Source organism: Aedes aegypti, chromosome 3 (assembly GCF_002204515.2).
Source record: "Aedes aegypti strain LVP_AGWG chromosome 3, AaegL5.0 Primary Assembly, whole genome shotgun sequence".
NCBI classification, from domain to species: domain Eukaryota; kingdom Metazoa; phylum Arthropoda; class Insecta; order Diptera; family Culicidae; genus Aedes; species Aedes aegypti.
The window spans coordinates 368,398,406-368,419,709 of record NC_035109.1 but is presented as its reverse complement, the minus strand read 5'-3'; the positions used below and the strand labels follow the sequence as shown (position 1 = coordinate 368,419,709).

The 21,304-nt window shown below is 38.4% G+C and overlaps 1 protein-coding gene across 2 annotated transcripts in view; it reads left to right on the top strand.

Annotated features, from left to right (window-relative positions):
• The first annotated feature begins 286 nt into the window (after nucleotides 1-286).
• Nucleotides 287-21,304, top strand: part of LOC5579925 (sodium- and chloride-dependent transporter XTRP3B) — a 30,003-nt gene continuing 8,985 nt past the window's right edge. The window contains exons 1-2 of one of the 2 annotated variants that reach the window (XM_021850265.1): nucleotides 287-1,070; nucleotides 13,615-14,819. In XM_021850265.1, the coding sequence (XP_021705957.1) occupies nucleotides 349-1,070; nucleotides 13,615-14,819 (1,927 nt within the window). In that variant the 5' untranslated portion in view covers nucleotides 287-348. Of the gene's footprint in view, nucleotides 1,071-13,360; nucleotides 13,529-13,614; nucleotides 14,820-21,304 lie in introns of those variants that run through there. The other variant, XM_001652163.2, reaches the window with a different exon arrangement.

Below are 21,304 nucleotides of genomic sequence, written 5' to 3'. Positions count from 1 at the left end.
GGCATAGTTCCATAAGGATGATGTAGTAATATTTTTATGATATATTCTCAGGGAATTTCGACTACACTCAGGAAAATTATTTTGGTGGAATGTTTCCTTTTTGTGTTGTTTTCGGCTGCGCCGCTATCAAAACGCTAATTGAGGTGTTCAGTCCTTTTGTATTTTAATTCAGGAAATATTAAATTAAAAACTATTCAATATGTCCTAAAAAACAAGTTTTTACATCGTTTTTATTAAATTTTGTCAGTTTTTGCTAATTAATCGTTATTATTGTCTTCGACAGAACCTACCTCAACGGCAACACTCGATCGATTACCGCGGCGCAGCATCACGCGGGTTCGCAACTCGATGCGCAAGGCGCGTCCAATAACGCTGCCGGATCACATCGATTCTCACGGACCCTCCCAGGATGCCTCCATTGACGACAGTATTAACGCATCACTCAGCACTGTGTACACTGACCTCGCCAGTCTGCCTCACCCATCGCAACCGGAATCACTTGCCCTCGAAGATCACAACGAACTTAGTTCCATCACAACACTTCCGGCCTCGGAACTGGAGTTGACCACAAATGAATCCTACCAGCAGACTGAACCGCCACCACCTCCTATGCCCAGTGCTCCCATCACAGAGGAGGATCTCATTCCCTATCTAGTATCGGCCTCGCTTTACGAACGGGAACCCCCTCTGGAAACGAACCTCGACAGCCCCACGCAGGTGAACCGACCCCGACAAACCGGGCGCCGATCCGAGGTGCGACCTCGCGTGGTGTCGATCACTGCCGAACGGGACGCGGCCACCAATCATCTGATCATACGAACCAGCACCAGTCCCAGCCAGCGTACCAATAGCATGCCACCACCGGCGACGGCTTCGTCATCGTCTTCTTCGTTCCACCATCATCAGCATCACAGCTCACATCACATTCATCATCACAACCACAACCACAGTCGATACGGCGGGATGGGATCGGAAACGAGCTCGATCGGATCGTCGCGCAATCCCAGCCCCGTGTCGCTACTGTCGACGACCACGTTCAGTTCGATTGCGTCCGGAATGGGCACCGACAGGTATGATGAAATACTGGAATTTTCAGTGGATTATTTTAAAATTATATAGAACGGGCTCACGCTAGCTGACATAATATCAATCACTTCCCATTTCCCTAATTAACCTGCATTTCTAAGATTGTATCTGCCGTAACTATCTCCATCTTTTTTTTTATCAATTTTAATAACTATCTATCGAAACTTGATAATTTCCATACTAAATTCTAGGTTAAACTTAAACTAATCGCAGTAAGTCCAGGAAATGGAAATTTAATTCCCTGATCATACAGAAGCCCTTTGTTTGCCACAGAATTGTTCCTGAATTTAACGTACAAAATGACGTTTCTAAAGAAAGTGCGCGAACAAAAATTGTTGCAACTATGCTAAATAATTCAAAATCATTTTTTTATTTTTTCATTGAGCATCAATAGAGTAGGACGGGCAAGATGAGCACCTTTAGAATAAACCCAGTTTTTCGAATACAGTCAACATATCTGTCCCATATGGAAAAAAGAGAAGTAACAAGAAGAAAAATAACTTCATCGCAGTAAGTTTGGACTTTAGGACATTTGGTGGAATGACGTTTGTTTCGAATGACATATGGTCGAAAGTACATTTGGGTGAAGGGACATTTGGTCGAATAGACGTTTGGTCGAACGACTACAACATTTCGTCGAATGATTATTTAGTAATGGTTCATCGAAAAATCGTTTGGTTCAATAGATATAAAACGAATTAGATTTTTTGCACAATGGATAATCTTAAGTTTGGGGCGTTCTGTAGCCGAATGGTTAGAGCCCGCGGCTACAAAGCAAAGCAATGCTGAAGGTGTCTGGATTCGATTCCCGGTTTCCTTGACTTCCCTGGGCATAGAGTATCATCGTACTTGCCACACGATATACGAATGCGAAAATTGCAACATTGGCAAAGAAAGCTCTCAGTCAATAAATGTGGAAGTGCTCATAAGAACACTAAGCTGAGAAGCAGGCTACGTCCCAGTGAGGACGATATGCCAAGAAGAAGTAGAAGATGATCTCGAGTTTTTTTTTTTTTTTTTGGGCAAACCTAATTTTCATCAGAAGTCAATAACGAATCTATCTACATGATTATTATTATCTTCGCTTCACAACGTGATTAGTATATGTGCCTAGTGTATATATATATGATAAATTTTTCTGGAAAATGTTCTCATTCTTCAGTTATTTTCGGATTGGAAGACGGGATGTTTTATTTTACCCAAATCTGTAGAAAGTTGGGTATTTTTTTCTGTTTGTCTATGTGTTGCTCAACGTTGGATACACAATAAACTGTTGAATTTATTCTACTTCCATCATCATTCTTGCAAAAAAAAATCCTCCCTAATATTCTTGTCGCTTAGTTATAGGAATATTTTATTTTTAATGAAATATTATTCTTTCAAAATGTCATCGTTCTTAATGTGTAATTGCTAATCGTTTTCCAATGCCAACTTCCAGTGTGCGTGCTCGAAACCTTTATTACCTTTCAAGTTATACAGCGTGACCATGCGTAAAAATTTGCAATGCGGTGACCAGACCTGATAGAATTGGCCATAGAACAATTTAATAACCTTGAAGCGTCATTGCATGCACATTTAACGTTGAATGAATGGACCAATTTTGATCGCCATGGCTTTTAGCAAACGTTTCTGGCAAAATGCATCAGAAACTAAATAGCATACGTTTTCCTACTCATGGTGAATTATTGTTGTGATTGTGACTTCCAGCTAAATTACATTCCTTGAATAAACATGTGGCTCTGATAATGGAGTCCATGTCTTGGATTGATCATAAATTGATAATTAATTCAATAAAAAATAATCGAACAGTACCCGAGGAGGAAAGAATAAATCGCAATATTTTATGCATACCATGCATATTCAGTTGCCAATACCGAATTTTGGTATTATAATGGTATTTGAAAAAAATGTTCAAAACAATTCAAAATACTTCATTTTGTGTTCGATAGCTATTGAGGACTGCTGGAGGTATTGAACTACTATTGAAAAATTTCCCTTTTATATAAAAATCCATCATTTACTATTTAGATATTACAACACCTGTTCTAATTATCATCGTGGTATTTGTAGAATATGCAGAAGGTATTATTTGAAGTATTTTACATCTTATGCAGGGCTCATTCATACCTCATTCAGGTTGTAAGTATTGGAAATTATCTGGTATGGAATACCTTCATTGACGGATTTCACGCCAACTCGACAAAGGGATTGGCAGCACCCCTTCAGAATTCAATGAAACTTTCTGGGTGTGAAGACTATGTGAAACTAAGATACTTTACATACTTTGTTTTTTTTTTTCAAAATCGATCTAGACTAACATTTGTAAAGGGTCAAAGTTTTTTTTACTTTTTTTATAAACCCGTTAAAAACGGTAAGACCTACAAAAAAGTGTTGTATGGAGGACTGTCGTGAAATTTCCTGACGTTTTAGAAAAAAATATTAAAAAAATAACAACACATTTTCTACACTGAAAAAAAAAATATTCAAAACTTTAAAGTCGATTTAAAAAAAAACGGCCATTTCAGATTTTGATCGTCCTTAAGCAAAAAGTTTCGTAATTAAATTTACTAAAAGTCGTGCATACATTGCAAATTGGGCATATTTTAGAGAAAAAAGTTTTTCTAACATCGAATTTTTTTAATTCCAAAATGAATTTTTTATTTAATTTTCATTTCGCTTTAAATAGTCTAGTCTGATCATATTTTCAAGTGATAAATGAGTTTTAATCACAAAATAGATTATATTTGTTTTATTGGGAGTAGTTAAAAGAAATAAAACGAAATTATACAGTTTTTTTTTATTAAATTCAATTGATCTCGCACCATACCGCTTATGAGAAAATCAACTCCTTCTAAAAATCCGATGGGTTTTTTATGGTTGGAAAGATATCACAATATTTAATTTCTTATTTGGTCAAAGCCAATCTTAACAGGTGTCTGGAAATATTATGCTTATGAAAAAAGTCGTGGTTTGTTTTTATTTTTATTATTGCTATATATCCTAAAACGTAGTATCTGCACATGAATATTTACATTATTTTTGGGCTTTACTGAATAAATTGAATATTTTTGGTTCATCCTCTGAATTGGTATACCGTTTGGCTGCAATTTGTGTATCACTAATAGGCATAAAACAATAATATTTTTGGGTACCAGGGACAGTTTTAACCTTATCAAACAATTCCACCAATTCCTCTGACATTTTAACATATTGTTCATTAGATTTATAACAGAAATTTAATTTGGTGATACATGTATCAGTTTGTTTCACTGCCCAGTCCAATAGTTCTCGCGGAGTTGCGATCGTGTTTCCATAGTATTTTGCAAGACTTGCTCTTTTTGCCATTCGCTTGAGAGTACCACCAATAGCGTCACAGGGGCCTTTGCCGTGGGATGTGGCAAAAAGTGCCACTCTGCTTCCAATCCATGTATTTTCTTGAAATTACATAATCTGGCATTTTTTTTTTATTTTTATAATGAGCTGCAGCTCCATCTGACTTAAAAATAACTTTTGATTTGTTTAACCCGTAGGCTACGGGGCTGACAACCAAAATTCAAATTGCTCGTATTTGAGCATAACTCCATATTTTTCAGTGAAATTTTGAGGATTGCTTCACTAATAGTTGTAGTTTCATGAGTGAGGGGAAAGTATAGATTCAGAGTATTGTGGACAAAGTTATTCCAGAACTTCTCTGGGTCAGGTAGGGTAAAAATCACATAAACTTCCTTTTAGAACTCATTTATCATTTGGAAACGAAATGTTTTCATACAAAAAGTGAATAGACCCGTTATTTGTAATAAGTTACGATGCAGCAGGATATTAAGAAAAAATAAAATTAACCTAGAACAATACTAAGGCCTCCAAAACATTCTGATGTTTTGACCATAATCTACACAGGTTCATAAATTATTTTAAGCGAGTGATGTCCTCGTTTAGTGGTTTACAGCACTCATTTAGCCTTAACAGACGTGTTCACAAATTTTGACAAGATATTGGATATTGGAAGTCATCCAAATCACCCTGGAGTTCAGGTCCTTTTCTTCTATCAAATCTACTACAGTTTATTTTCACCCAATTCCCGTGAAACTTTCTCGTTCCTATCCATAAAGCTTCATATGACTCGGAAAGTGTACTGCTATGAATATTGATAATCTGAAGGTCTTCAGAACATACTGAAGTTATGGGCATCAATTTCTATACGCAGCTTGACTTATTATTCAAACAAAATATTTTCAATATATCCATACTTGATCGCAAATCTCCGTTAGAGTTAAAAAAAATTGTTTCAGACGTGTTCACAAATTTTGACAAGATATTGGATATTGGAAGTCATCCAAATCAACCTGGAGTTCAAGTCCTTTTGATCTATCAAATCTACTACAATTTATACTTACCCAATTCCCGTGAAACTTTCTCGTTCCTATCCTCAAAGCTTCATATGACTCGGAAAGTGTACTGCTATGAATATTGATAATCTGAAGATCTTCAGAACATACTGAAGTTATGGGCATCAAAATACAAAGTCTTTCTTGAATATACGCTACAACAAATTGACACAGTCGTCTTCCTTCCACCACATAATTTACAGTTAATGATGTATACGAACGAGACATAAAGCGTCTGTATTGCAATAATCGTTCCTGCTTTCGTAAGGCAAAATGTATGATTTTCGATGGTCTACTTCACAGCGTGTAGTTCATCATCATCATCATCATCACCATCATCATCTACATAATTGATTTGATTCCTGTAAACGCATCTTAACATTCGTAAAAACTTCCAGCTAACTACATGCTCAGTGATTTCCAAAAACTCATGCAAATAATTTAATACACTTTGCAAGAGACATTGTTGAAATTAGTGGAGGTGCTCAGTACACTTGAATGTCCATATGTCATTTCAAAAGCTTTGCAGATGTCTCTAGAGCACTGTTTCTCAACCTTGTAAATGGCGAAAAAACGGCTTGCTGTAGGGGTTCGTTTCAGCGTGCTTTTAACTTGGTCGGCGGTCCGCGGACCCCCTGTTGAGAAGTGGAACTGTTTTAATAAATGTTGTTAACAAGTGAAAAACAATACCAGAAACTTTTTTTTAACTTTAACGGAGATTTGTGATCAAATATGGATATATTTTAAACATTTTGTTCGAATAATAAGTTAAGCTGTATATAGAAATCAATGTCCACAACTTCAGTATGTTCTGAAGACCTTAAAATGTTCAATATTCATAGCAGTACACTTTCCGAGTCTTATAAAGCTTCATGGATAGGAACGAGAAGGTTTCACGGGAATTGGGTGAGTATAAACTGTAGTAGATTTGATAGATCAAAAAGACTTGAACTCCAGTTTGATTTGGAGGACTTACAATATCCAATATCTTGTCAAAATTTGTGAACACGTCTGAAACAATTTTTTTTAACTCTAACGGAGATTTGCGATCAAGTATGGATGTATTGAAAACATTTTGTTTGAATAATAAGTCAAGCTGCATATAGAAATTGATGCCCATAACTACAGTATGTTCTGAAGACCTTCAGATTATCAATATTCATAGCAGTACACTTTCCGAGTCATATGAAGCTTTATGGACAGGAACGAGAAAGTTTCACGGGAATTGGGTGAGTATAAACTGTAGTAGATTTGATAGATCAAAAAGACTTGAACTCCAGGTTGATTTGGATGACTTACAATATCCAATATCTTGTCAAAATTTGTGAACACGTCTGAAACAATTTTTTTAACTCTAACGGAGATTTGCGATCAAGTATGGATGTATTGAAAACATTTTGTTTGAATAATAAGTCAAGCTGCATATAGAAATTGATGCTCATAACTACAGTATGTTCTGAAGACCTCCAGATTATTAATATTCATAGCAGTACACTTTCCGAGTCATATGATGCTTTATGGATAGGCACGAGAAAGTTTCACGGGAACTGGCTAAGTATAAACTGTAGTAGATTTGATAGATCATAAAGACTTGAACTCCAGGTTGATTTGGATGACTTCCAATATCCAATATCTTGTCAAAACTTGTGAACACGTCTAAAACAATTTTTTTTTAACTCTAACGGAGATTTGCGATCAAGTATGGGTATATTGAAAACATATTGTTTGAATAATAAGTCAAGCTGCATATAGAAATTGATGCCCATAACTACAGTATGTTCTGAAGGCCTTCAGATTATCAATATTCATAGCGGTACACTTTCCGGGTCATATCATGCTTTATGGATGGGAACGAGAAAGTTTCACAGGAATTGGGTGAGTATAAACTGTAGTAGATTTGATAGATCAAAATGACCTGAACTCCAGGTTGATTTAGATGACTTCCAATATCCAATATCTTGTCAAAATTTGTGAACACGTCTGTTAAGGCTAAATGAGTGCTGTAAACCACTAAACGAGGACATCACTCGCTTAAAATAATTTATGAACCTGTGTAGATTATGGTCAAAACTTCAGAATGTTTTGGAGGCCTTAGCATTGTTCTAGGTTAATTTTATTTTTTCTTAATATCCTGCTGCATCGTAACTTATTACAAATAACGGGTCTATTCACTTTTTGTATGAAAACATTTCGTTTCCAAATGATAAATGAGTTCTAAAAGGAAGTTTATGTGATTTTTACCCTACCTGACCCAGAGATGTTCTGGAATAACTTTGTCCACAATACTCTGAATCTATACTTTCCCCTCACTCATGAAACTACAACTATTAGTGAAGCAATCCTCAAAATTTCACTGAAAAATATGGGATTATGCTCAAATACGAGCAATTTGAATTTTGGTTGTCAGCCCCGTAGCTTACGGGTTAACAAAATTTATCAATTTTGAAATAAATAGCTGAACTGCTACTGTGTCATGGGTCTGATATTATAATAAAACTAACATTTTCCAATTTATTATCTTTTTTATGATAAATTTAGAATTGGGAATTATTCCAGTGATATCCTTGAGCAGCGTTATAATTTTCAGAAAAGTTGCTAATTACCAGTATTTAACCTTCGTCCTTGACGCTTTTTTGTCTTTTTTGTTTCGTAGAAAAGAAGACTGTTATTTGCAAATAAAATCATGAGTTATGAGCTTATCAACTTTTTTTAGGTAGATAACAATACAAACATATTCATTATTTCTTATTCATCTGGCGTTTAAGGCAGGTACGTTTAGTAAGTTTTCTTTCACAACACTTTTTCTAGAAGAGAATTTAATGGGATATGGATAAGGTTGTTACTTTTCAATGTTTGCAATACTGTTGTGATACCTTTCGAACCATAAAATTCCGTCGGATTGTTAGACGGAGTTGATTTCCTCATAGGCAGAGGCGAAGTCCATTGATTGCCTTCATTTATAAAACATAATCACTGTATAAATCCGTTTTTTAACTATTCTCAATAAAAAATACAATTTATTTTCTGATTCAAACTCATTTATCACTTGAAAACACGATCATATTTGACAGTTTAAAACAAAATCTTTGAAAAAAAAAATCAGTTTTGGACTTAAAAAATTCGAAGTTAGAAAAACTATTTTCTCTAAAATATGCCCAGTTTGCAATGTATGGACGACTTTTAGTAAATTTAATTACGAAACTTTTTGCTTAAGGACGATCAAAATCTGAAATGGCCGTTTTTTTTTTAAATCGACTTTGAAGTTTTGAATATTTTTTTTTTTCAGTGTAGAAAATGTGTTTTTATTTTTTTCAATATTTTTTTCTCCAACTTCAGGAAATTTCACGACATTCCCCCATACAACACTTTTTTGTAGGTCTTGCCGTTTTCGAGTTATACGGGTTTATAAAAAAAAAGAAAAAAAAAACTTTGGGACTTAAAAAATTCGATGTTAGAAAAACTTTTTTCTTTAAAATATGCCCAATTTGCAATGTATGGACGACTTTTAGTAAATTTAATTGCGAAACTTTTTGCTTAAGGATGATCAAAATCTGAAGTGGCCGTTTTTTTAAATCGACTTTAAAGTTGTGAATATTTTTTTTTTCAGTGTAGAAAATGTGTTGTTATTTTTTCAATATTTTTCTCTAAAACGTCAGGAAATTTCACGACAGTCCCCCATAAAACACTTTTTTGTAGGTTTTACCGTTTTTGAGTTATACGGGTTTATAAAAAAAAAAGTAAAAAAAAACTTTGACCCTTTCCAAATGTTAGTCTAGATCGATTTTGAAAAAACAAAGTACGCAAAGTATCTTAGTTTCACATACTTTTGACATCCAGAAAGTTTCATTGAATTCTGAAGGGGTGCTGCCAATCGCGTGTCGAGTTGGCGTGAAATCCGTCCATTTGGTATTCAGTAGTTATTTTCTTCTGGATATTAAGGTTTGAGGATTGTTCAAGAAATACCAGTACACCAATGCAGATTTCATACATTCTATTATGTTGTACTAGCATACACTCCCGTGCAAAAGTTTGGGTTCACCCCCTGAAAAACATACAAAAGATATGGACCTCTGTGGTTACACGTCTAATTGAAACTCTCTAAGCCGCATTCGAAAGGCAAAGAGTTATTCTTACTTCGTATGTATTTTTCCAAAAACTTTTTTTGAACTTTGTATACTAAATTTCTACTTAAAGTTGTAATATTTTTCAAAAAACACACTGAAAAATCATATCTAATTTCCTCAGCATTGGGTCGACCAAAATTTTAAATCAAAGTATCATTAGAATCGTAATCTTATATTCTTTGATGAGCACTCACGAAATTTTGGCGGATAAATCTGAAAACTACTCAAAATCATTGAAACAGTCATTCAAGTCATCGTGCAAAAGTTTGGGTTCACTCCTCAATATGATGCCAATCGTGCAAAAGTTTGGGTTCACAATAGCTCAGCCATTTTTCAACCGATTTTAATAATTCATAGCTTTTCCAAACGCAAATAATGGCGCGTACATGATTGATTTGATATTTCACAGATTTTTCGTGTGTTAAGTAAGTTCAGGTGTACCCAAACTTTTGCACGTTACACCATACTGAGGGGTGAACCCAAACTTTTGCACGATGACTTGAATGACTATTTCATTGATTTTGAATAGTTTTCAGATTTTTCCGCAAAAAAATCGTGAGTGCTCTTCAAAGAATATAAAATTACGATTCTAATGACACCTTGTTTTAAAATTTTGGTCGATCCAACGCTGAGGAAATTACAAATGTTTTTTCAGTATGTTTTTTGAAAAATGTCTCAGCTTTAAGTTAAAATTTAGTATATGAAATTCAAAAAATGTTTCTTGTAAAAATACATACGAAGTGAGAATAACTCTTTGCCTTTCGAATGCGGCTTAGAGAGTTTCAATTAGACGCGTAATCACAGAGATATGGACAGAACACTTTTGTATGTTTTTGAGGGGGTGAACCCAAACTTATGCACGGGAGTGTATGTAACGTCCAGTAATAGCACCTACCATACATGCTTCCCCCTTTTCAATGACACACTCACTGTTCATTAACATCAAAATTATACTATGTAAAAAGAATCTTAGAAATCCCTATTCGACTAAATTTTGGAATAAAATTCCTTTCAATCAAATATAATAAGCTTCATAAAGAATTTAATTCTTTCAGGCCAAATGTCCATTCAACCAAATGTACTTTCGACTAAATGTCCTTCGACCAAACGTTTTTCGACTAAAAGTCATTCGACCAAATGTCATAGATTCGAAAATTGATATCTCCACATTTAGACCAATGGTGCACGGCTTTAGGATATTTGGTCGAATGACATTTGGTCAAATGATGTTCAGTTGAATGACATTTGCTCGGATGGCCATTTGGTCGAAAATCTAAAGAGAATTTCGTCGACTGACATTTGGTCAACCAAATGGAAATTTTGTCGAAAAATATCAAATTGTTTATTTAAAGCTCATTTGATAATATCTAGTAGAATTGCACCTTTTGTACTATGGAATGCACAATCTAAATCAGAAATTTCCATACAACGTTAACATATGCAATGCCCTACAAATGTTAAGTAATTCATTCAATTTTGTTCGATTTATACTCCATTATCATAGTATCCCCAAAACAGAAAACCAACCTAAAAATTATATATCGATTCAAAATAAATCTTTTGGCAATCTATCAACTGCAATCGATAACTAGGATGCCAGTACTTGTTTTAAAAATAAAAATTAGGAATCATTGAAACAGCATGCATGAATATTAGTTTTCATCGAAAAAAAAAACTATCAAAGTTACCCCGTTTTACGATACTTAACAAATGCTGAAACTTTGTAGAACATGTTGAAACGCTAAACCGAATGGTTTCAGCACAAACACACATGTCCCATTTTTTTTATTTCGTCCCACTGTGCGGCCCAAAAAATTTGCGCACGTACCTCTAAGGTCCGGATCTACCGGAAGTGAAGTCGGTGCAAGATATAAAGGAAAAATGGACTGCCACGCAAAAAAAAGTTGGTTCAAGTGTTGTACAGGACCTTATGAGAAGTGTGAAGAGAAAACTTCGTGCATTTGGATATGGAATTGGAATTAAATGAAACAAACATGCGAAAATTTTCATAATATGTTTTATTTTACTTTGAATTTTAGTTTGAAGATATGTGTGTGTGTCACAATTTGAATCTGTACACCCTTTAACAGCATGGTTCATTAAATTGCAATACGACACTTCTTGGTTATTGCGTTTAATATGCGACTGCTGCTGTAATTTTTAAAACATAGTAGCCTGGTAGGTTCTTACATCGGCGTAATTTGTTTGAGCAACTGTGTTGCTAGGACAACCAATTGAACACTAGCATTTTAAAGGCAATACGCTTTACACGCTTGATTCGTGCAAGAAGCTGCGGAGTTATCTTACATCAGAGGATGTTATCGACTCACTTTATCATGCATACGATTCCTCATTAGGACTTATTCCAAATAAAGGATATTGTCTTTTTCACAAATTGCACAAGCTTTTTGCTCAAACACATTAAATAATCGAGTATATTGCAACTCAATACGGTTCGATATTAAGGTTTAGTTCACTACAAGCATGAAATACCGCAACATTTGGCAAATTTACCGGTTTCGATCCAACAACAGCGGCAAAACAATCGTCACCTAACTGATTGTTGATTTTGGTAACCAAGGGAGACGGCTACTGCGCTTCTACGTGAATAATGCACCCAAATAAGCCATTTCCTGTGGTTTAACGTGGTTGCATATTCTTGGAATTGATATTTTCGATATTTTATTTCCTTGAAATAATTTTGAATTTATACCTGAAAATATATTGACAATACCCCAGATTCAATCCTTAGCGAAATTCCGTAGAATTCCTGAATTGGAGTAGTTTAAGGAGGAATCCCTATAACAAATGTAAATATAAAACTAAAGCAATCATAAAATACATTGAAATTTTTTGGAAAAAAAACTTCCTAAAGAATGCAAATGATGAACAAACTAAAAACAACCCAACAAACATTTTTACTGAATAAGAGCTGAACAAATCACTATTAAGCTTATTTCAGATAATAAACTGTTATTCAGCTACTTATGCTACTAGGGAAATCGTGTAAAAATTTCTATTCTGGAATTTCCCAAGGCGTTTAAAGGATCCGTCACTCAGTCAACAAACTTCACTAAGAGTTTCGCACAAGCTTTCACATTGAAGAAAGGATATACATGTTTTTCATAGTTTACGTTTTATCACAGATTATTTACAATGTTCATTTTCCGTGAAATTCGTGAATAAACTTTTGTGGTTGCAAGAACTAACCTGATTAAAATCCTATCTACGTCCATGGATTCACCATGGATCAACCATGATTCAATTTATCCAGTTCTACAAAATTATGATGAAAAAAAACGCTACTTCCTCACAATTACAAAACCTTGTAACGGTTTGTAAAGTGTGAGTAGTGTGTGTGGTTGTTTGATTCTGTCGCATACTCCTGTGCCCGAGTGACGGAATCAAGATCAATCGTGTCCGGTTTGCGTTGTGCAAGTGCGAAAGATATTCGTGTTCAGTCGAGTATATATTGTCAATTGGTGAGCTCGTTTCATGCTTGATAACACAATTTTATCGTGGCAACGTTACCATTATGTAATTTTCATACAAACTATGGATGGTTTGTCACCATAAGTGTCGGCATAAACCCTGGTAACCATTGGTGCATGTACATGTCTTCAGTCAGTCTATGCTATGCTACGCTATGCTACAATACCTTGAAACGGTTTTGAAAGTGTGCCATTCACTCCACCGATGATTTGGGTGTATCAGGATGCAGCAAAGCGAAGCGCATGGCAGCACGTGGTAATTTTGTCGATACTCCCACCCGCAGTCTATTATTGTAACCAGCCTACCAAACAGTTGTGGGAAAATCGTTGCATTGAACTTGACTGATGGCCTTTGGCGGCACGCTTACTCCGTCCCAACAATGGCACTGTTCAGCTACAACATGTTTGTGATCTCATCCAAGGACTTTCCTTCCCTGTTCGAGTGAGCCGGTTCCCATCCTCAAGGATAGAAAGAAGAATTCAGGAAAGTAATCGCCTTCCTTTCTGGTCTCTATCTATAATTCGCAGGTCCCGTTCAAGGCCAGACGATGACGATTCGCGACGCACGGGTGACGTAACGAGTTTGGCCGTCGGAACGGAATCGACGGTGACAGCGGCCAACACCAATAATGCGGCCAGTACTCGGAACGGGTCGCCCCAGTCGACGACGATTGCAATCGGGGGTCATCCCGGCGGAGAGGACGATTCCGACTCGTCGGATGACGACGAATCCGTTCCGGAGATGGATCGAAACGGACGACCGAAACCAAAGTGGCCGCACATGATGTCCCGGGCGATGGCGTGCAGTTTCTGCACGCTCGGTCTGTTCAACATGTCTCGGTTCGCCATCTTCAGTATTCACTTTGGCGCGAATTTTATCGTGCAGTTCTTGATCTTTTCGTTCCTGTTCGGCATTCCGATGCTGTGGCTCCAGATGGTGCTGGGGTCGAGGGTGCGCGGAGGACCGGTGACAATGTGGCGCATCAGCCCGATTTGCAAGGGCATTGGGATAGCGCTGATCCTGGCGCAAGGTTTAATCTCACTCTACTCGGCCATCTCGCTCAGCTGGGTCCTAGTCTACTTCCGGGATTCGTTCGTGTCCCGGAGTGAGAAATACCGATGGCAGGAGATTTTTGAAATGTACCGAGGACCAGGGAATCAATCGTTTCGACTTTCGGACACGGTGGCGGATTACTTCAACGGTGTGGTGCTTCAGCGGTATCAGCTGGGTCCGGGTGTACGAGGAATCAACGGAATCGGAGCCGTGCGATTCCAATTGGCATTTAATCTGGCCATTCTGTGGACGTTCGTTTTCGTCGTGCTGTGCAAAGGAATTCGATCGTTTGGAAAGATAGTTATCGGATTGTTCTGCTTTGCCTTCATTGGCCTCATTGCCGTCACGTCTAAGTTCCTGTCGATGGTGAATTACGACAGCATCAAGAACGTTTTCCCCGCTACGGATTGGGCGGACTTTTTCATCAATTCCAAGAGCTGGATGAGTGCAGCGCAGGAAACGTTCCTAACGTGGGGACTGCTGGGCGTTTCGGTGTATTCCATCAGCTGTCGAACCAACCGAAAGGGCGGATCGAGGAGGACCAAGCGAGAACTGCGAAGGGATGCCCTGTTGGTGGCCGCCGTGACACTCGTCGGACTGATGCTGGCAGCCGCTTTCGGAAGTGCTTGCGTGCAGATTTTGAACAGCCGAGGGTACTACTACTTTCCCGGATCGTATGGTAAGTGTTTGTGGATAACTTATTTAGTTTTGTTATAGGGCAAAACAGGGTGGCCCAGAAATGATGGAATTTGAACTAAACGTGGGGGTTATATTTTAATAATCGGAAAGTTTTAAAATATTCCATCGGTGAAATTTTGATTTTTTCCACTTTTTAGCCATTTTTCATACTAAATCCAATGAAAATCACGTTTTCGACGATAGAATATGTTGTGATCAGGCATTGCAGAATTCGCTCTCATTTGAGTATGAAGCACGATCAAAGCAAGCAAAGAAAAACATCTCATCTGTTGCGGTCCACGATCGTCATTGTATCGCAAGGTGTAACAAGTCTGATAAATGGAAGCAGTGAGCGAGTTCCTCAAAGAGAGAGCGATGGTAAAATCCATTTTTCCCGCTAGTTTACCGTTGGGGATAGGTATTTTTCTTCACTGGCACGATAAACAATCCACGAACTTCCAATAGCAATAGTGTCCCCCAGGCTTGGAGCATGTTTAGAGGGGTTTTATCATGCACTACTATCCCCCCAATCTGATCAAAGTTGTAGCAGTATACGATAAACAGTCTCTCATAATGTGCAGCATGTTATGATAGTTACAGAGAGCGATACGTGAGAGATTCTCTCAATTTTCTCAGGATTCAATCCCTGCAAGTTGTGATTAACATCTATTATTGGCAACACTGTAACGATAGAAAGAAATAAACGAAGTAAGACAACGCGTGTCTGGATTGATGTTTCAACATTTGGCGACAAATTTTGGGATTTTTTTGATTAAATTCGAGTTTATTGGTTTAAATTCGGTCGGCTGCATTTGATCAATTTGGCGGCGGCATAACGTGGAGTTGTTCGTTGGAAAGCCGGGAAAAGTCCATATTTTTTTCGGAAAATTGTCGGCTACAAGTTGTTATTGACATCGCTGTGCGAGAGCAGCGTCGCGACGCGTCGGTGAATGAACTACTATCGGATGGGTGACGACCCGAAGAAAAATATCCAGAAAAGTGATTTCGCCTGAGTTGCGTAAAGACAAGTAAGGATGGATTCAAACAGAACGTCCTTGCCGATTTTCGACACGAAAGACACTTCGTCCATTGCCACGAGATGGAGGAAATGGAAACGATCGTTGGAATTGTTCCTGGAGGTAAACTCGGTGGCACTGGCGTCCCGTAAAAAGTCGTATTTACTGCACTATGCTGGACCAGCGGTGCAGGACATCTTCTACGAACTTGCAGGACACGATGCAGCCCTCCGATGGGATCAGATGTTTATCGGGAGGCGGTTCGATTACTGGATGACTATTTTGCGCCAATGGCCAGTGTTCCTTACGACCGATTTGTGTTCCGCAGTATTAGACAAAAGGAGGAGGAGACAGTGGACCAATTCGTCAGTCGTTTGCGAGAACAAGGAAGACTGTGTGATTATGGTGACGCCCTCGACATGCGGATTACCGAACAAATTTTCGACCACTGCCTTTCGGAGGAGCTGCGCGAGGTCATTTTGAAGAAAAAGCTGATGACAGTGATCGAAATCGTCGAGGAGGCGCGAGATTGAAACCGTTAATCGAAATAAGGAGCTGATGGCAAGGGTAAAGGACGAAGGAAAGGAAGCTGCGATGAAAACTGAAGCCGGAGAATCCAGCATCAACCGGATCAAGACAAAGAAGAAGGCGGTTTGCTTCCGATGTGGACTGACTGGGCATTTCGCAAACGACAAGGCTTGCCCTGCGAGGAATCAGATCTGCGACCGTTGCAAGATTGTTGGTCATTTTAAGAAAATGTGCAAGACAAAATCCGACTCATCGAAAGATAAGAAGCGCGGCAAAGTACTGATGGTAGCTGATTCCGGAGCTGACAGCGTAAGCGCCAGTGACACTGACAGCGATGTGTGTCATATTTACGCTACAAATGGCAAACAAGCATACGTTACATGCTACATGGGTGGCGTTAAATTGGACTGGGTGATCGACTCCGGAGCTCATCCCAACTAACATTTAGTGCAAATGTAAACATTCTCTAGGCCCTCTTTATACGGCTTTATGCTGAGTAAAGGCGCTGTACATACGAACGAAAGTTTCTATGCGATCGTTTTACCAACAAATCTGGCGAATCTACTCAGCTACTTTTAAGCTGTGTTGGCAGCTCTTATTCATACCGATCATTGCTCTAACTCGACAGTTATACGACAAGTAGCTGTGTAACATCTTCGGAAGGCGCTTTCTCAACCATTTCACAACTGTTGAATAATTATTATACAGCTTCGCTGTATTATCGATTAAATATTATTTTCTAGCTGTTTCACAGCTTCCGAAATTCATATCATAAGTATCTGAATTTAATGTTCCCAACGTTACCTGCCACCGCTTGGAATCGAACTCACGATCTCTGCATCCACAAGTCTCGACGCTGTCCTTGTTGCCACCACAGTCTATATCGAAAGGCAAAGAAAACACACCGTTTTGTTCTACATCGAAAACGGTTCACACAATATTTTATAATGATCGTAAAAGATGCTATAGCCGCGCTTACACCACTTCATCAGGCTGTAAAAGAGTGCGAAACGTCAAACGCAATGTTTACATCCAACAAGCTGAGTAGATGCGCCACAAGTGTTGTTTTACAGCATACTGCTGTATACTCGCTGTATAACTAACGACAAAGCGCTTCTTAAATATACATTGAGCAGCATAACAAATCATATTGTATAGAAGCAGCCGGATTGATGATGGCGAGTTTTATTCCACATCATTAGGTTGCTATCTTTTACGGTGTTGAGTTACAGCTTAGTGAAAGCAGCAAAAGCGATAACTGACAAAATTTATTCAGCTAAGATTTGTAGCTGCAAAACGTTTGCGTTACAGCTGTATTAACGCTAATCGTTCTATTTTTGACAGCTTTCATTTTTTGCTGCGTTCGCTGCTTTAATTCAACTGTTATACAGCACAAAGCAAATAATCTTGGCTTATAGCGCTAAAATTGTTAGTTGGGATGTGAATGTGATCAGCAGGGCAACATGGAAGGAGCTGAAGGAGAAGGGATGCCATTACACTTCTGCAAAGAAACCTCAGAATGCGCTTCGCGTATACGGTGACGGCAAGCTGAGAATCTACAAAGTTATTCAGACTGACATTGCAACGCAGTCCAAGAAAGTCAACCATCAGATATATGTCGTGGACCAGCAGAAAGGTGTCAACTTGCTCAGTAAGCAAACATCGATCGACTTGGGAGTTTTGGAGATCCGAGGAGAGGTTTTCAACGTTTCGCAGCGTGAAAAGATGATGGTGGGAAAACTGAAAGGGGTGCAGATCGACGTGAAGATCGATAAGACCGTTACACCCGTGCAACAACCGTGCCGGCGATTGCCTATTCCACTGCAAAAACCCGTCGAGGACAAGCTGGAGGAACTGTTGCAGCAGGATATTATCGAACTAGACCCGTTGAGAATCACCTGGGCTTCACCACTGGTTTTGACGCCAAAGAACGGAGGAAAAAGTGTTCGCCTGTGCGTCGATATGCGACAAGCGAATAAAGCCATCATTCCAGATCGACATCCATTACCGACGTTCGAGGAAATCATGCCACATCTAGACGGTTGCAAATTCTTCAGCAAGATAGACTTGGTTCAAGCGTTTCATCAGCTGGAACTATCACCCGCATCCAGAGAAATCACCACCTTCGTTACACCGAATGCCTTCTACCTCTATAAAAGATTGATGTTCTGCATGAACTGTGCTGCCGAAATATTTCAGCGTGAAATAGAGCGAGTTCTACAAGATCCACCTGGAACGAAAGTGTTCATTGACGACGTCCTGTTGTACGCCGCTACGAAGGAAGAACACGATAAGCGAGTGGCAGCAGTTTTGGACCGGCTATCACAGAATGGATTAACAGTAAACGAAGAAAAATGCGAGCTGGGTAAGGCTTCCGTCGACTTCATGGGGCACACGCTGTCACCGGAAGGAATATTGCCAACCAACGACAAAGTAGCGGCAGTTCAGGCTTTTCGACGACCACAAGATGCCAAAGAGATGCGAAGCTTTTTAGGCTTAGTAAATTACCTGGTTAAGTTCGTACCTAATCTATCCAAGATTTCGGCACCGCTTCGTGAAATGAGCCAAAAAGGGTCCAAGTTTCATTGGACCGCGCAGCGCAAGGAAGCATTTCAACATTTGTGTAAATCAATCAATGAGATGGTGCATCTGAATTTAAGAACATTAAGAGTAATACAAGATCTTGTAAAACATAATTTGCAAAGATATAAGTTTTAACTGAAATAAAATCTAGTTTCTATTGAAAATAAAAAAGTTTTTCAAATTGTTTTCAACTATCTCGATAGCATTTTTTGCATATGTTCCAGATTGTCCGAACTAATCAAGGTTACATGGTGCACTTGAAGCCGATACTGGTTTATGTGCGTGAGAACAATCAGTTTATAGAAAAAATGAGTTTGCTAATATAACTTATACGAATAGTCCACTTTTTCGAATGATCTGAATTTTCGATCAACCTCCAAGTGCCAATAGCTAGTCTTGAAGTGTTCGCAATATTGGTTTCGTCCTAGACTAAAGAAAACTAGCAAAATTTAAAAATAAAACGCTTTTAAAGTCTTTCCATGACGATTTTATGATAAAGCCACTTTTAGGAATGTTCCGGATTGTCTCCAGGACTACGTAGTATCTTACTAGGCTACTAGGGTCACACGGTGTGTTCGATACTGATACTGTTTTCAGCGCACAAAAATAGCGAGTCTCCAAAAAAAAAATGCGGTCTTCTGGGATGAGTCACGTGAATTGTCTACTTTTCCGGATGTTCCGCATCTTCCGATGAGCTCTCAAGGACCCATAGCTAGTCATACAATGTTGGCAATATTGGTTACGTCCTAGGATATAGAAAAATAAGTAAAATTTGAAGAAGCGTGACTTTACAGGACGTCTTTTATGTTTACTCCATTTTTACGGATGTTTCGGAACGTCTACTTTTCTACTTTCGAATTGTCTACTTTTCCGGTTGTTCCGGATCTTGCGGTAAACCCCCAAGTGGCCATAGCTGATCATTCTTCTTCTTTCTGGCGTAACGTCCCCACTGGGACAGAGCCTGCTTCTCAGCTTAGTGTTCTTTATGAGCACTTCCACAGTTATTAACTGAGAGCTTACTATGCCAATGACCATTTTTGCAAGCGTATATCGTGTGGCAGGTACGATGATACTTTATGCCCTTGGAAGTCGAGAAAATTTCCAACCCGAAAAGATCCTCGACCGGTGGGATTCGAACCCACGACCCTCAGCTTGGTCTTGCTGAATAGCTGCGCGTTTACCGCTACGGCTATCTGGGCCCCCAATAGCTGATCATAAGGCGTTTGAAATATCAGTTTCGTCCTTGAATGTAGAAAACTAGTGAAATAAAAAAATCACGAGAATTTCCAAGACATCTTCCATGATAAGGCCAGTTTTACGGACGTTTCGGATCATTCAGGGGTCTACTCAGTAGCCAACTAGAGTCACATGGTGGCCTAAATACTGATACTGTTTATGGCACGTGAAAACAGTGAATTTTCAAAAATTGTGGTGCTGTAGGGTAAGTCACGCGAATTGTCCACTTTTTCGAATATTTCGGATCTTCCGATGAGCCCATAATGGCCATATATGGTTTTATGCACTCAAAGCATTGATTATGTCCATGTATGTTGAAAACTAGTGAGAATGAAAACTATTGCGGCTTTCCAAGTCATTTTTAACAATTTGACCACTTTTACGGATGTTCCGGATCTTCCGGTGAGCCCCCTAATGGCCATATAGGGTCTTATGCACTCAAAGCATAGGTTATGACCATGTGTGTTAAAAACTAGTGAGATTGAAAAAAACCGCGGCTTTCCAAGTCATTTTTACCGATTTGACCACTTTTACGGATGTTCCGGATCTTCCGGTGAGCCCCCCAATGGCCATATAGGGTCTTAAGCACTCAAAACATTGGTTATGTCCATGTATGTGGAAAACTAGTAAGAATGAAAAAAATCGCGGCTTTCCAAGACATTTTTTAACAATTTGACCATTTTTACGGATGTTCCGGATCTTCCGGAAGGCATATTTCAGTTTTTCAAGGAAACTTCCATGAAAGTGACTCCTTAAATCACTTGAATATCTTTCATGTTGTAAGATTGATTGTTTCTACAAAACTTGAGTTGTTAAATGACAGTTTAGTATTATAAAACTGTTCGGGAAAGGAAGTTGATCAATTTTTTACCCGACTTGACCCAGGAGGACACCGGAATAACTCCGGCCACAGGCAAAATTTTTGACCAGTTTCTCCAGCATAGGAAAATAGAAGAGTTTGGATTTCATATAGTGAAAGAAGTTTGCAAATCGGATAAAAAATAGCTTCACGAGAATTTTTTGAATTTTTTTTTTTCTTAATTAATGCATTAGGGTAGGTGTACCAGTTATGGCCATAGTGGTTCCCTATTTCGCCATACGTGATATTTTGAATGCCTTCACA